Source organism: Barbus barbus, assembly GCF_936440315.1.
Source record: "Barbus barbus genome assembly, chromosome: 7".
NCBI classification, from domain to species: domain Eukaryota; kingdom Metazoa; phylum Chordata; class Actinopteri; order Cypriniformes; family Cyprinidae; genus Barbus; species Barbus barbus.
The window spans coordinates 5686702-5704103 of record NC_136735.1 but is presented as its reverse complement, the minus strand read 5'-3'; the positions used below and the strand labels follow the sequence as shown (position 1 = coordinate 5704103).

At 36.8% G+C, this 17402-nt stretch overlaps 1 protein-coding gene across 1 annotated transcript in view; it reads right to left on the bottom strand.

Moving 5' to 3' along the window:
• The window catches only part of LOC306873285 (polycystin-1-like), a gene marked incomplete at its 5' end in the record, with an annotated part of 89397 nt that extends 74833 nt beyond the window's left edge, over window positions 1-14564 (bottom strand). The window contains 1 exon segment of the mRNA XM_079422471.1: window positions 14296-14564. Within this exon segment, the coding sequence (XP_079278597.1) occupies window positions 14296-14564 (269 nt within the window).
• Between the last annotated feature and the right edge of the window lie 2838 nt (window positions 14565-17402).

Below are 17402 nucleotides of genomic sequence, written 5' to 3'. Positions count from 1 at the left end.
ATGTCAGGGTGTCTCTCAACTTTGAAGCATGTTCAGTGTTGAAGATGAATGTAGGGCCTTGTTCACATCGTCTACTTCTCAGACCTCCTCCTCCCCTTCCATCATTATTTCTAAAAGATCTTGCGCAAAACAGTTTCAGTGCTTTACGTTGCGTTACGCACCAAGCCCAGAAACCCTCCGCCTGGTTTAAAAATTTTTGTTTTTATTCTCAAAATTGAAACAATATAATCATAATAGTAATAATAATAGTATAATAATGACAACAAGAACAACAACAACAATAATAAAACTACTAAGAAAGAAATAAAGAAAGAAAAATAATCTTGCTGATGAAACCTTAAACAACACAGATTTGCTTCACATTTGAAGGAGAGTTACAGAACGACATAATGGTGCTCCTCAATAGTATAAACACGAGCTCAACCTGATCATGTCTAAAAGGTGTTTGCCAACCAGATTCATTTCAAATAATTCACTTTTGTCACTTGTTATGTTCTGAGCTGAATTAGTAGGCTAACTGAGATTTGACGGTTGAATGTGAAATTTTAAAGGATGTACAGGTGTAAAATATGAAGATAGCCTATTGAATATAAAGTTTATTTTTAGGGGTAAGAATTTCACCCTCTCAATTGAACACAAAATAGCTTCTTGTACATAAAATTGAACATTGATTTTTGTGATTTTTTATTTGTGTTCTAAAAATTGACAACAACATAAAGGTTATTGTGCAATTTAGAGATATGTGAGGTGGTCATGGGGCACAGAAAAAACTGATGGAGGCCACAACTGCATCTGACATTACAATTAGTAACTGAATAAGAGTAAATTCATTAATACTGAGTTTGTGAATTAGTAATTTACTAAATGGTGTTCTAACTGTACTCAGTCTAGTAGTCTTTACAGTACATCTTAGAAATATATGTACATTTAATATGTTAGGTTCTAATACGGACCTTTTACAACAACAAAGGTTCAAAAAATAACTGCCAAATAACCAGTGGATCGTTATAGAACCTTTAAGTTCAAATTTGAACCTTTTTGATAGCTAGAAGTGTGCACTTTAAAGTTCTTTTTTGAACTCTAAAGGTTCAATCTCTTCTAAGAGTGCAAGTAACCACCAACCAAAAAGTATCATGGTATGTTTTTAGCACGTATAGCATAAACTACATAGATATATGCTAAAGAAATAGATCACCCACAAATGTAAATTTGCTGAAAACATACTCATCCTCAGGTTTATCCAAAATGTAGATGAGTTTTTATTTTTTCATCAGATTTGGAGAAATCTAGCATTATGTCACTTGCTCACCAGTGGATCCTCTGCAATGAATGGGTGCCGTCAGAATGAGGCAAAACAAATCCATCATTAAGATGTTTAGAAGCTAAAACATGATTCCTCTGTCCATAATATTGCTTTCCGCAGTGAAAAAGTTGTCTTGTCTAAATCAGGAGAGAAATATGCAGCAAATATGCAGAATTTCGCTTCACACAATATTAACTGATGTCATGTGGATTATTTTTTAATCAGCTGTTTGGACATTCTGATGGCACCCATTCACTGCAGAGGTGGTGAGCAACCGATGTAATGCTACTTTTCTCCAAATCCGTTCCGATGAAGAAACAAACATCTACATCTTGGATGACCTGAGAGGGAGTACATTTTCCATAAACTTACATTTTTAACTATTCCTTTATTAACTCCATGTTATGTATCAAAGTACATGTTTAAGTTACATTTCACCTCAAAATCAAAAGAAAAAAAGGAAAAGAAAGGTGTTATTGTCAATAAATGTCACAGAGCAAAAAAAATTAAAATCATAATAGGCTAGATTTGGGCAAAATACTCTACAAAATTAATAACAAATCATAAAATAAAACTAAATTCTACTGTATTTTCACCACTAAACTTTATATGAAACATTCATTCCTGTGTTAAAGAGTTTCTGTGTGACCAATCCCATGAGTCACTGGAAGATCAAACTATCACATCATGCTTCTAAAAGAGGTTCCTAATGATGTCATTGAGAAGATCTTCATGCATGAGATCAGAAAACATCCTGATTCACAGCTGGCATGAGCATGGAAATGGGGTATTATGACAAATCCATACTCACAATAACATGAGCTATTCATTTGAGAGCCAAAATAATGTTACTGCAGCGCATGAACACAGAACGCAGTTTCCTCCCTCTCTGTAACATAAAGCACCAGTGTGCAGCCTGAACATGACCATATAAATGTGACCTCTTCAGTTTATATTAGCAGGAGTTAGACTCCTGTGTGCAGCTCCGCGCCAGAGCCCGAGCCCCTTGGCGGAGCTGCGCGAGGGAGTCAGCGAGCGACATATGGTTCTGTTTTACTCTACCAGGCGCGCTGATTTCACCTTATAAGGGCCGAAGGGCCGTCTGGTGCCACTTCCAGTAGGAGAGAGAGAGAGTCAAATGGACAGAAAGAAAGATGGCAAAACAGCCCAGAGAGTATGTTTCATTCCACAGCCAAAGAGATTCATATCAGCCTCTCTAGCCTGAAAAAAGACTGGAATATGAAGGGAATATGACAGAAGAAGTCATAGTCACATCAGTTTTTCCCAAAAATGATTCTTGTAAAACTTGTCTTCCCTGCAAACAATGTTTGTTGACTATAGAATGTTCTAGTTTTGTTGTGTCACGTCACTCTCTTAGTGTAGGTAAGTTACATTCAGAATGGATTTTTTTTTTTGATGTGGTAATGGTACACTTTCAAACTGTAGTATGCTACATTTTGGCCACACGATCACCAACTGAATTGTTTATATCAGCATATGATTAAAATGTATTAAATATTGCCAAAATTCTGGCATTTATAATCAAGTTATGATCTCACAATTACGTTTTTTTGGCATCTAATTTTGCACAAACATTTTAGGAGTCTAGTGGGGTTTGGGGTTAGCACTGCAACTAATTTCACAGTTGTTTACATGGAAATTTTGTAACGGACTAGTTGGCACCAAAAGCAGCAGACTGGCTGAATAAAAATGCAAATTCACTCTCTGACAGTAGGTGGCGCTTTACTGAAGTGAAATGAAAATATTTTGTTTTCCGCTCCAGGTATCCACTTTTCAAAATAATGTAATATTTTTAAAATCTAACATTAAAATGACTAAATCTTGACTAGTTGACTTGTATTATCAGTGCTGAAAAAATATAATACTTTTAAAAAGTATGTTAAACTAAGGGAACACTAGTTATGTCATTAAAAACCTGCTTCTGATTCATGCATCACACTATTAATCGAAGGTCAGGTTTAGTGCATCATTGCACTTTGCAAATTTATTTATTTAGTCATTTAGAAGACGCTTTTATCCAAAGCGACTTACAAATGAGGACATGTAGTAGATGAGCAAATGTAGTAGATTAAACAGATTTTCTTTGCATAATGACATTTTGCTTACTGTGCACTTTATACATATTGAATACTGCTAGTGTAGTATGGTAGCATGCTATTGTGAACATAGCAATGGTTTAAGGTGAAGAGACTGGAGCCGTGGACTCGGGCGATGAGGATGACAACACTGACCATTGCCATGAGCATTAGGCATAGGAGAGCCGTAATCGCCACGGCAAAACAGCCAAACCACAATTGGCTGTAACCACGGATACACACTAACCCACTAAACAGCAGTCTGTCTGTTGTGGCCGAGGTGGAAAAAAGCGTAAGGGTAGGAGGAGGAGGGGGAGAAGGAAGAAAAAGGAAAGAATTTTATGGCGTGCTCCGTTTTGTTTATGTTCGAAATTTCAGAAGGAGGGGGTCAACGATTCTGGCCAGCGCTCGTGTGTGTGTGTGTGTCTCTGTGTGTGTGTATGATCACGTATCTCATTTATTTAAGTGAGCGTGTGTATAAATAAGAGCCAAAACGTACGCGTGTTTGTGTAAATATTAAGTCTGAGTGAGTGTGTTTATGTGTGTGTATGTGTATTTGGCCCTGATAAGCACCAGAGTGGTACCGTAGCACCTCGGGGCTTTCAGTGAACAATCACCCACTGTGAACCGCTCGCATCTGGCTTTATTCCTCAGCTGGGCTCTCTGGATCTGTCCGACCCGGGCAGGGTGCCTCATTCTGGGCTCATATGTGGCAGAGCGGCCCCTCTCCTCCTGGAAGTCCGTCCCAGGAGGATGATTAACAGGATACTTTCCAATTGCCGGGAAACGAGGGGAGGAGGAGAGAAACGCTCCGTTGCTAGAGCTAGCAAACTGCAGTGCTGCCTATAGGCAGCTGCCTACGGAGGGGGCATTCACACAGGACATGTTTGTGTTCAAAAACCGACAGAATTATAATACAGTCAAGACATGTTTTTACTGTTATAATTTGACATGTTTTAATGTAATGCTAATGGCGCGAGATGCTAAAAAAACCACCATCAACGAATAAAAAATAGTGTTTTTAAGCAGATTTTCCTCCAAATTCTCATTCTCATTAGTGTAATGTGTGAAAATTTAAATATGTAAATTGAAAAATATTTATACAGGACAATAACAATGCCAATGGCCGATTGTTTAAAAACAGCTGATTACCAGGGCAGATTATTTCCTGTGTCAGACAGCAACTGTCTGTTGCAAATGTTTAAAGTTAAAGCCTGTCCAGGTTAAAGCAATAATTATGCATCAATGCGGGCTCTATTTGACACTATGAATTACCTGTAGTTCAAGCTAGGGTTGCAAGGTCCATGGTTTTCCCTTCAATAAACATTATTTGTAATGGACCTTCAATCCTATAAATCACAACGAGCTTTGTGCTTTAAGAAACAAAGCCTCAGCTTTCAATTCCTGTACATTTTAATCACAAAATTCAATCAATAAATACTGTTTTGACACTCTTAAATGTTGTGTGACAGATCGCTGTAGCAGTTTCAGTTCAAGCGGCAGCACGGAGTTTAAGTCTCTTCCACTTTAAGTTATAGTACAAAATAAACATGAATGAACATCAGAAGGTATATTGAAAGATAAATCACAAACTACCAAGATGTATCGCGTCTCATGTCACTCAATCAGTGTTTCAATCAAAAGAAAGACAAATAATATCAAATCAAATAAAACAGCATGCGAACTATGTCACTTAACGTTGCATTTACCTCAGGAAAGATATCCAGTGTTCACAGTTGGTTAGTTAGCAATAAAAACACCAGAGGGAGCTTTTTTACTGTTAATTATACATGTACGTTTGAATAAATTGTAATGAAGACAAGTTTTTACGAAAACTACCTTATGTGCAATCGAGTTGTATACAAACGTTTTTACTTGAAAATAAATAGCATGGAATATATTAGTGCTGTTGTTCACTTTAACCTATAATGTACCAAATGACAGTGTTCCTTAACAGCATTAGTTGGGAGAGATTTGTTTCCTAAAGAAGATTATAAAGACATTAGTTTGTAATAACTGCCAGTCCTTCACAGTAAAAAGCTCTTCGCTTTGTCCCTCTCAGGACATTGTGTGTGTTTTTACTCTGCTACTGGATGAGCTGTCTGGATCCCAGCTGACTCTCACACACACAACCACAAACCTACAGACGTGCACATATACGACACACTCGCGTAAACAAACCGAGTCACAGTCGAACAACATCAAACGTCATCTGATCTCAAGATGTTTAAATCTCCTGTGACACACATACTAAACAATAACTGCGACCATCTCATTACACTGAAGAAAGCCACATGAAATTCTGTCATCGCTAACACAGTTTACAGAACTAGCCTTTAAGAGTAACACGTGTTTTGTGCATGTACTTAGCAGTGTGCAAGAGAGCCAATAGAGTCACACATAATATCACACCTATCAAAACAACACACACTCTCGGTGCAGTGATGGCAGGGGCCGACCACAGAGCAGCTGCACAATGACTCACTGAATCATTTGCGGACTGATAGATTGACTCACTGAGCCAGAGAATCATTTGCTGCATGAGTCGCTGACTCACTGTTTGTACAGCCAAATCACTCTGAATCAATGAAGCCGAAAGGCACCTCAGAAGTCTGTTTATATCCAAAAGTAACACCGTATATTGGTGAAAACTCACTCCTTACTGGATGAATCTTACAAGAACACATCCAGGTTTTATTTCAGGCCAATCGAAAGAAACGAGAAAAATATGTTTCGCATAATAATGGCAAATAAGCATATTTTATTTCACACTCTCATTTACCTTAAAAACAAATCTGATTCACATTAGTGCAATGTGAGAAAAATATCTGTTATTTAATTTGTAATATATTTATACAAAATAATGCATTTTGCTGTAGTGCATTTAAATGAAATAAAAATGAATAACAGTAATGTTAGTTCTTTAATATATATTAAAATGTTAAAATAAATTAAAAAGTATAAAATTGCATAAATATAAACAATAACATCTCTCTATATAATCTACCTATAAAATATATTACATAAATATACCTCATAAATATAATAATTTAAAGTTGGATATTTGGGAATGTCAATTTAATGTAATAAAGCAAAATATTTTCAGTCTTGAAATGTTTTGCTACTATTATTTAAAGCAAAATATATATTTTAAAAATGTTTTTATTGTATTTTCTGGTGAAATATGGCTAAGACATGTTTTACATAGATTTGCCATTCCATTCTATTTTGTTATAAAACACAACCATTCTTCATGTCTTGACATTATAAAGTTAAATACACTGTCAACAAACTTCAATCTTCACACCGCAGAGTCCATCCAGATCTTTTACTAAAACTAAACAGCAAAATAACTTGCTCAGAAATCATCATGACATCAAAACTATAAGCTCATTAACATATGAGTGTCCACATTTGACCTCGACACCTATTCTGCGACATACAGGTTAGCCAATCAACAGGGATCAACCATAGACAGTAGTCTTAAAGATACAGTAACACACACACAATAAACACTCTGTTTGGTGGAAGATAGAAAACAGTCATGAACCTCAGGAATAAATGTGAGATGTGACCAAACTGTACTCACAGCCAGCCGTCCCGACACAGTAGGCAAAAATATTTCAGCTCTATCTTTATTTACACGGTTCTATTTCATAACATGTTTTCTGCTCTTATACGACCCTTTAAATACTCGCAGCAGGAGAAGTCCAGCTGTCTGGAGAACAGAGAGGAAAACATCAGCAGAGAGACAGAGAGAAAGCTCCAGACACAGGAAATAGAAGCTCAAGATCTGGAGCAGAGAGGAAGACATCGACTGGAGACAGAGTGAGATTGAGAAAGCCAGATTAATACAAAGAACGAGTGTGTTTATATGCGTCAAGCGCTCATATAAGGATGTTTATATCTGCTGTGAACTGTTCTGCTGTGCAAATGACGTATACATGTATGAAAAAGTTCAACTAAGTCTGCAGTTATTGCTCTTCAAAAGTGTTTTTGGCATTAACTAAAAATAACGTTTTACTGTCCAGGCTGGACTATTGCAATGCTCTCTTGGCAGGTCTTCCAGCCAATTCTATCAAACCTTTACAATTAATCCAGAATGCGGCTGCAAGATTAATCTTTAATGAGCTAAAAATAATGTACGTCTCACCTCTGTTTATCAATTTGCACTGGCTACCAATAGCTGCTCGCATTAAATTCAAGGTATTAATGCTTGCCTATAGAACCACCACTGGCTCTGCACCCCTTTACCTAAATTCATTACTTCAGACTTATGTGCTCTCTAGAAGCTTGCGTTTATTGTGTCATCCCAAAATCACTTTCACAGACTTTTACATTAACTGTTCCCTCCTGGTGGAATGACCTGCCCAGCTCAATCTGAGCAGCTGAATCCTTAGCCATCTTCAAGAATCGGCTAAAAACACATCTTTTCCATCCTCATTTGACCCACTAATTCTAGCACTCTCTATTCTAATTCTATTCTTAAAAAAAAAAAAAAATCTTGCACTCTATTCATTTACTAACTGCTTGTTTTCTTAAAAAAAACTAACACTAGAGAAGCTAAAAGGCACTAGCTTGCTCTATTCTTTTTCTATTCTATCTGTTTTCTTTTTATTTATTATATAATCTAAAAAATGATGATGTTGAATGTTGATTTTGATTGCTTCCGTTTACAGTGTAATATACTCAACTTTTCAAAACTCAAGTTTCAAGAACATTTTAAAACAGAAATCAAATCTGACACAAATGTTATCTAAATTTTTGTCTTACCCTCAAATAATGACAAAAAGTGTTCTGGTTGGTTTCCAATTTCTAGTCCGTCTGATCTACATTCAGTCTTTGCTACAGCTCTATCAACAGCAATTAATGTCATAATGTTTTACTGTGTCTTTTAACAAAACTTACAAATAATCGCAGCACTCCACATTATTTATGGTCAATATTTTAGTACTTTGTGTCCACAAAAAAAAAATCCTTAAAAGACCTCAACATAACGGAGCTGAAATGGGGTTAACAGACATGGACTAAAAGCCACAAAGGTCTAGTTTTGTTTTCATGGGGTCTTTCGGCGAAGACGCCAACAGATACTTCTGAATCAGTGGAAAAACACAGACATGTGAGTCAGGGACAAATTTATCAAGGACGTCATTACTTGTGCAGAAAACACAGGCACTCAGGGTTATCGAAGCCTTCGCAGCGTGTTATTATTCTTGCATTTGGCCGCTGTGCAGTAACTCATGCAAAGTCTTCTTGCTGGTTTTTTTTTTTTTGCTTCAGGGTTTGACGCTTTACTGCCTCAGGCTCTCAGTGCCAGAGGAAAGAGATGTGAGAGAACGAGGAAAAGCATGATAGCGGTTATTTTTACTTGCATGTGAATGAACAGATAGATAAATACAGGAGTGAAGGAGGAGGGGAAGAAAAAGCACATTGAGATTCCAAAAGCATTCCAAAATATAAGCACACACACACACACACACACACTAGCGAGTTAATGATGAATCAGTGTTCCTCTAAATGAAGCACAGCCCCGCTACAAATGACTTACATAACCAGCTGCGTCTGGAACAAATATTCCTGGGCATTTTCATCAAAACTAAGTCATTTAAACCTGATGATCCGGGGTGTGCAGGAGACCAACTCTAGATCAGTGCTTTTCAAGTGAAACCTGACTGTAATAAGACATTATAGGTTTCTAATGATTCTGAGAGAAGTTTTTAAGGTCAGCCATCACTATTGCTCATCCTCGGGGGTGAATGTCAATCTTTAACTTCTTGAGCACTTATTTTTTTGCTAATAAAGATATAAACCATTTGCAAAAGTTGAATAAAGTCAGAAAATCATTGTGTTGTTATCATTAACTAAATCTAAAATAATTCAAAATTGCTTTTGGTAACTGAAAAACATACAAATCAGAAATGTTGTCTTGGAAATGAAAATAAGGTGGAGCACTAAAATTACTAAATAAAAATAAAGCTAAACAGAAATATTAAAAATAAAATAAATTAGAAATACTAGATAATACACTTCATTTAAAAGGTCGCCTTGACAACTAACTGAAATAAAGTAAGTAAGTTGAAGCACTAAAATAACTAAAAATTAAATAAAAATAAATGAAAGCTAAATAGAAATAAAAAATATTAATAAATAAAAAAAATAATACAAATATGTCACCTGATTGTAATATGAAAATTTAAAAAAAAGGTTTAGTTATAATCACTATTGCTCATATTTCCAAAACCCCTGAGTATTAAATAATGAGTAAAAATAAATAAGTATTTAATGTTGATTTTTAACTTCTTCAGCAAATATTTTTAGATAACTGTTTTCAAAAGTTCAATGGAGTCATTGCTCTTTTCCAGAGTTTTTATTGTTTAAAACTATTAAAAATAATTTTTGGTAATTGAAATAAAGCCGAAATAAAAATCATTACAAATATTAGATGTTTGGCAACTGAAATAAAGTTGAAGCATTTATTTCAAGCATTAAACTACTAAAACAAATCAATTTCCTTGTACGTGAACAATTGATTGTAATATGAAAAAGTGTGATAAAAGGTTTAGTCAATTTTTCTGAGTAGTGTTTTCGAAGTCAATCATCACTATTGCTCAGAAGTCTCAAACTGCTGGCTGATTGCCGATCTTTAACTTTTTGAGCACTTCTGTTCATCTAATAAAGATTTAAATCAGAGGTAAGTGGCAGAGATGTGCTGTTGGTGCTGAGTACTGCTCTTCGGTCCGCCTGTGCTTCTGTGTACGGTGATGTCATGATGTGAGACTGTCATGGCAACAAAATAAACCTCCCGGCGCACTCGGTCAGTGAGTTCCAGCCCAGCCTGTGAAACACACACACACACACACACACACACACACACACACAAACTCACGACAGCTCGACGTGATTAAACCATTCTGAGAGAAGAAGAAACAGACAGCAGGAATTCAGACCTTCTTCCTTTCCACATAGTATTATCTCCATTTTCAGGTTCAGACAGACGTGCAAACTTGGATAAAAAAAGACTCGCACAAATCTATCCATCCATCCATCCATCCATCCATCCATCCATCCATCCATCCATCCATCTATCTATCTATCTATCTATCTATCTATCTATCTATCTATCTATCTATCTATCTATCTATCTATCTATCTATCTATCATTTATTTAATTTAACTAATAAATACATCTAAGGTTATCCAAATACTAATCTTGAATAAAAATAAAAGTCATGTTTCAGTCAAGATCAGAAAAGACCAGTAAAAACACTAATAAACCAACACAGGTCAAAGACCACTGCAAACTGCTAAAAAGCCACTCCTTTTCATTTATTTTTTAATTAATATAAAGTCATATATATTATAATGCAATTATATGAAATATTAATTATTAAAATAATTAATATTCAGGGGTAAAATATCACTTAGATCAACAAAATACTAAATGAAAATAACTTTAATTGTGCTAGACATATTAAATAAATGAATAAATAAACTTAAAAAGTCAATGCAGACTATCAAAAGCCAGTGAAGACCACTACACAGACCAGGGGCCTGTTTCATTAAACAAGTTTAGCAAATAAGCCAGGTTTATTTAATTTAGTACATCAGACTAACTGAAATAAACCTGGCATATTTGGTAAACTTGTTTAATGAAACAGGCCCCAGCAAGAAACATCCCTGCATCTGAGGAAGACTTGAACAAGTCTCTGTTTTTGTTGTCGCACTGCAGCTCTTCCCACAGATGAAGCTCCTTAAGCACAGTTACATCACTCCTGAGTCAATGATGGTTCCTATTAAATTTCACGAGCGAATCAGTGAATCACCGCGTGAGCAGAAGTGCAGCAGTCTGCCGGTTCATTTACTGTAAACAACTCATTTACTGCATCGCGCGCGTCAACACCAGACACTTACAGATTCAAATGGATTTCCAATACACAATAAAAACACAGCTTCTTAAGATGCTACTTTGGAAGTTTGAGAAGCAAGTCAGGTTCGATTTGCACGTCATACTCATCCAGTTCAGAATGACACAACTGGAGAATGAAGACAAGAGAAGAAACCTCCCAGGAATGGGAACGGGAGTTGATCTGCGTTTTTTTCTCTGGAAGGGTGGAACGAAGGAGCGGATGGAAGGGAAAGCGGCGCTCCTGCGCGCAGCAGCTGTGAACTTGAGAGACGCGGCGCGCTGCCAGATCGCGCTCCAGCGCTAATGCACCTCGCCAGCGTGTGTCAGCGCCAGGACGACAGGCTTTTACATTTAATTACTGTTAACCAGACATCCTTTCATTCTCACAGCAAAGAAAACGTTAGCATCTATCTCGGTCTTAGAGACGCAGAATATGAATGATCACTGGGCGGCCGTGGCGGCGCAACGAGAGAAAGGAAGCGAGGTCAATGAATTAAAACTCCTAAAGCTCTTAAGACGTCGCGTCTGTGCTCGTCTCTGAGACCTACGGCGACTGTCTCTGGAGATTTCAGTCTCAAAACCCAAGACTCACTGACTTTATACTTCTTTTTGAATTCCTCTATCCAGAAAAGACAGAGAAGCTCCAGAACTTTTGTAAAACTTCAGCTGCTTATTAGATTGAAACATTTTTTTGTTTCATCTTTGAATCTTTCTATTTAAATCAGTCTTTCTGTCTGTATCTTAAAATATCCACTTCATAAACACTTTCTGCATATTTTTCTTCCATTTAGGAAACACTTTTATAGACAGAGAAAACAGCATGAATTTAAGTTTTAAAACTGTAAAAAACAACAACACAAACAAAAAACTACTATTGCCCATAAAGACATCTGTGTTCAAAAACATTCATAAATAAAATTTACTGCTGCATTAGCACAACTTATTGCAATCTTAAAGCATTGGAGTTAACCGGGGGAGGCCAGGGCTATTTGTCATAAACTGTATAAATCTTAGTAAGATTTCATGTCAAATTGCACAAATGCTTGTTTCAGTATCACCATATTTGGCCCTTCTGTTTGTTCAATGTGTGTTCAATGAACTGTCATTTTTTTCCGTGGGCAATAATGGCGGAAAAACCAATAACCTTTTTAGCTTTGTGTCTATAGAAATCGACTTGTAGAAATAAACAGCCTGAGAAATATTCACAACAACAAGCCCCCTAATGAAGACTTATAAATGTGACCTATAGTGTTATTGACAATTTTACAACACTTGTCCGATGAAAGATTTCGGTCTTGAAGTTTATGCCCTTCAAAGTATCAGATCTTTCTGCACATATATCTGCAGCCTATGTGAATGGATAACACATGCTGGAGCTCGAGCGCCACAGAAACGAGACTAAAGAACACAGTGTTCTCAACGCAAGGACGCCGTCGCAGGATGCAACAAACTCTTCATGCATCTGCTGGCACAAGCTGTGTGCATGGGTTAAATCGAGCGCAGGCATAAACTTATGCAGCTATTTGGACCTTTTGTTGGGTTGAGATGTGTTTTTCTCCACTTAGAGAAAGCTAGAGTACCACTTTTTGACAGTTTTTACAGACTGAGATGAAGACAGCACCATATGAGTTCAGTAATAAGAATGGATTGATTTGGTAGTTTTTGGGTCAAAAATGTCTAGGTGGTGCAACTGTATATAAATAAGAGGGGGGGGGGGGGGGGGGCTCACGAAAAGGCTGATGTGTTGGGAAAACACAAGCACTGCAGCAATTGTTTTAGAACAAAAATGATTTTAAAATATAAAATGATTTAAAATAGTAACGCTTGGCCAACAAACTTCTGGTCACCAAAAAGTCAGTGTAGAGTTACCCATATGCAGGAAGCCATATTGTTGTCATGTGACAAAACCACAAACTAGATGGTTTTCATGTCACATAACCTTCACGGTGACTAAAATATCAGAATACTAAGGAAAACATTTTTACTAGATGGTTACACCAGTTGACATTTAGTCACTGCATCTGAATGTTTTTAGAATACAAAAAAAGTGTTTAAAAACTTGTTGTTTTGTAGAAAATCACAGTAATATATGATCTGAGAACAGTAGGGCCTGTAGATAGGAAGTATGTTTTATTTAAGAAAAATATATTTTCAGAATGACATCATTTTTTTTCTCAAACATAGTCTGTGGGGTAAAACGCCCCCAGGAACATGGCTTCATTACTGTAGTTATTTACTCTGTTCTGAACGGCAAACTCTTTGTTTTTCCATCAAATGTATACACTAGTCAACATTTGAAGTGGATCAAAACCTTTCATCAAAGTTGTCCTAAAACATAAAACCAAAATGCGTTGTTGTCTTAGGACAACTTTGATGAACTTTTTTGATCCACTTCAAATGTTGACTACTGTAGTTGTTTGAATAAAAATATTTGGACTTTAAGTTTAAAAATGACCTCAGGTTAGCATCAGTTTGGTAGCAAGTTAGCTGTAATTCATGATTATTAATTATATTCTTTTTCATTTTAAGCTAAAACTGCCTGCACTCTGATTTTGCCGTGAATGCATAAAGCAAATTGCTTTATCAGGGGGGTATTTTACCCCACCTGTGAGGCAAAACACCCCCTTGGTACAAATTTAATTTTTCATAAAAATCTAATAATATTAAACTTCTGGACATTTTCATACCTGGTTCATCATTTATGCCACTGTCAATAAAACTATTTTAACTTTTCTGAACACATTTAACTTTATTTCCACAGAAGAAATAAATAAATTACACCATCCTTAAGGGGGGCGTTTTCCCCCACTCAACCCTTCTGTTTTCCCCCATCCCAGACATCCTCGGTTATGACTGATTGACACATAAACAGTGGCAGTCTGAAGTATTACACCACCCAACATTCTTCACCCTTCTCCTCAACCAGATCACAACAAACACCCGCATCATCGCCCACAAACACGATCGGCGGCGGTCGGTGGGTCACTTACAGAGTGTGCGTGTCGGTCGGTAGGTCTGACGCCGCTGGGGCCTGATCCAGTCCGATGCTGGAACAATTAACCACGCACGAGTTTTGCGGTCCCACCGCCGTACAAGAGCAGTTACCCGGACACGGGCTGCAGGCTTTCCCGTCTGTCGCGACGCCCGAGCGCGCCTCCAGGCAGCAGAGCGCAAAGAGCAGACTGGAAAATAATCCAAACTTTGGGAGACAGACGCCATGTTTTCGCTTAAACACAATCTGTCCATTTCTACAAGGCATAGCTCACTCGCATCTCATCGCCCCTTCTGTTGGTGAAGTTTTCCTCGGGGAGCGGGGAGGAAAGTTCACTCTTTTCCCAGTTTTTCCATAAGAGAAACGGCGTAGAAAGCGTCGCAAATCGCGTTTTCCCCCAAGTTCGCTGAAGTCCCCCCTCTATTCCTCCGTTAACGGAACTGGATTCACTTCTTCTCCAGAGGAGGGGGGAGAAAACTCTGGATTCTGCTCTGCAAGAAGTTCCTGAAGAACTTCCTCTCGTTCTCCCATCCTGCAGTGCCGCTGCTCTCCACTGGACGAGGCTTCGTCTAACACAACACAAGCTACTGATTATTAGGATACAACCCAATATATTGCCATAGCTAGATGTCTTAGGCTTTATCTCTGACTTTATTTAATTATGGCACAACTTCACTACTATGCGGCCCATTTTATTGTCCATATGCAGAGACCACAGGCACATATAAATGAATTGATGTAAAGGCAAGTGGCATGATCCAAATACTGAAACATCCAAATACTGTTCACTAGGTGCTGAACTTTACAACTGTGACATGAAAACCTATATATATATATATATATATATATATATATATATATATATATATATATATATTGCAGTTGTTTCTGTTTTCCCCTTTCTAGTCTTGGATTTTTTTTAATAAAACATATTTTTAAGATAGGTCTATATTATTTTGAATTGGTGATGTCTTCAATAGTGATGTTCATTAGTCTTAAGTAATATTTTATTCTTTGCATAAATGACATTAGCATCCAGGAAGTCGCATCTTTTTTGATGACTTTTACTGCTAAATTCACAAATTTAAATTTTTTGCTTCCTAAAGACTGGTTAGAACATTAATTCCAGTTATTTTACACACACACACACACACACACACACATATTTTTAAAATTATAATTGGTTATATTTCTTTTAGGAAAAGACATTGCTAATCTCACACACAGTCTTAATTAGGGCCTCTGTAAATATTTTCCAGATCATAATTTAACAGTTTGTAGTATAATGACAATGTAAAAGCCAATTAGGCCGATTCAATTTTGTAAACAATGTTTTTGTTTTACTTTCTCTTAAGTTAATATTTTAAGACATTTCAACACATTTAATATTTTCTTCACACAGTATAAATGGGTTTTTAAAGATATACAGCTTCCTTTATATTTAGTTTAAAAAGTTTGAAAACCCTCACCCTAAAACATTCGGTCTGATGAAATTACAGGAATCAGTATGATAATATCAACATTTCAAAAGATTGTTAAAAAATATCAAAATGATAATGACGTCCTCTTTGAACAATGCTAACTTTATCTCTATATTTACATTCTCTTCATTTTCTTGCCGCTGTATGAATAATCAAGTCCTAATTAATAAAGTTTAAGAATCTGAGCTTGACCAGAGCATTTCTGAGAGTCTGATATTCCCTTTTATAGCAATACTCTTTAAAATTACAACACATTCATTTTTTAAAGAAGGTTCAGAAGGCAGACATGAATTTCTCTTTTCCTCAGAGAAATCTACCAAATATGGCTAATTCATCATTCGTACACATCGTTTTGCGCTAACCAGAGCAAATTGGATCTCTGGCATAACGTGGATGAATTATCCAGGTCTTGATGGGGTATGCTGTGCGTTTAAACTCTAGGGGGAGCCGTAGAGGAGGTCTTCATATGTATTAGTGCTGTATGGACTGGAACAGAACCCAAGGATGCAACTAAATATGTCTAAGACTTGAGGAGACTAAATATGCAAATCATTGAAAAACACACATGGCCACTTACACACTGTTAAGTTTCAGAAGTGACAATCGTATTTAAATACGGAAGTGAATCGCCTTAATTAGGCCTATCATTTTGTGTGTGTGTAACAGAACTCAAGCTCGAAACAGATTATATTAATACTTTTATAACCATAGCAATGTTACTTGCTGCTATTTTTGTTCAAAGCAATATTACAAGTGAACAAAGAATCGTTAAGTTCAGTGATTTTAAAGGGTCATGAACTGAGAAACCAACATTCCCTTGATCTTTTGACATACAAGAGGTAATTGTACTGTAAAAACATCTTGTTTGTTTCAGAACTCAAAACTTTCTCGTTAGTCTAAAAACAGCTTATATTGAAGCCAATCTGCTAAAACGGCAGCTTGTGGAATGTTCTACTCTATGATGTAATAGTGTGGTTAAGCACCGCCTCCGCAAAAGAAGATCAACACCTGCTTCTACATCACTGCCTGTTTAGCCCCGCCCACCAATTTGCACGTGTAGTGTAAATAACGAGAGGCAAACGTGCAGGTCTGCACAGAAACCAAACGATAAAAACAACCAGATTTGTGTAAAAACAGTCTTTGCCATCCTTCTGATCCCAACATTAAGAATGGATGAAGATCCAGATATGTGCCGAATATACTGGATGAGACAGTGATGTTGCAACACCAAGTGTGAGTAACTGTTTTCATCACGTGTTCACTATTGCTTTGTCTGTTAAACAGATCTTTCGATATGTACTATTTATGCATTTTTGACCTAAATCACAGCAGCGTCCATCTGTCAAGTCACCATTATTTATATATATTTTACAATGCAGATTGTGTGCTCTGTGAAGGATGTAGACCATGATCCTCAAACCTGGCTAGCGAGATCCACTTTCCTGCAGAGTTTAGCTCCAACCTTGATCAAACTCACCTACCTGTGATTTCTGATGATCCTGAAGACATTGATTAGCATGCTCAGGTGTGTTTGATTAGGGTTAGAGCTAAACTCTGCAGGAAGGTGGATCTTGCGAGCCAGATTTGAGTATCCCTGGTGTAGACTGTCAAACATACACAACTG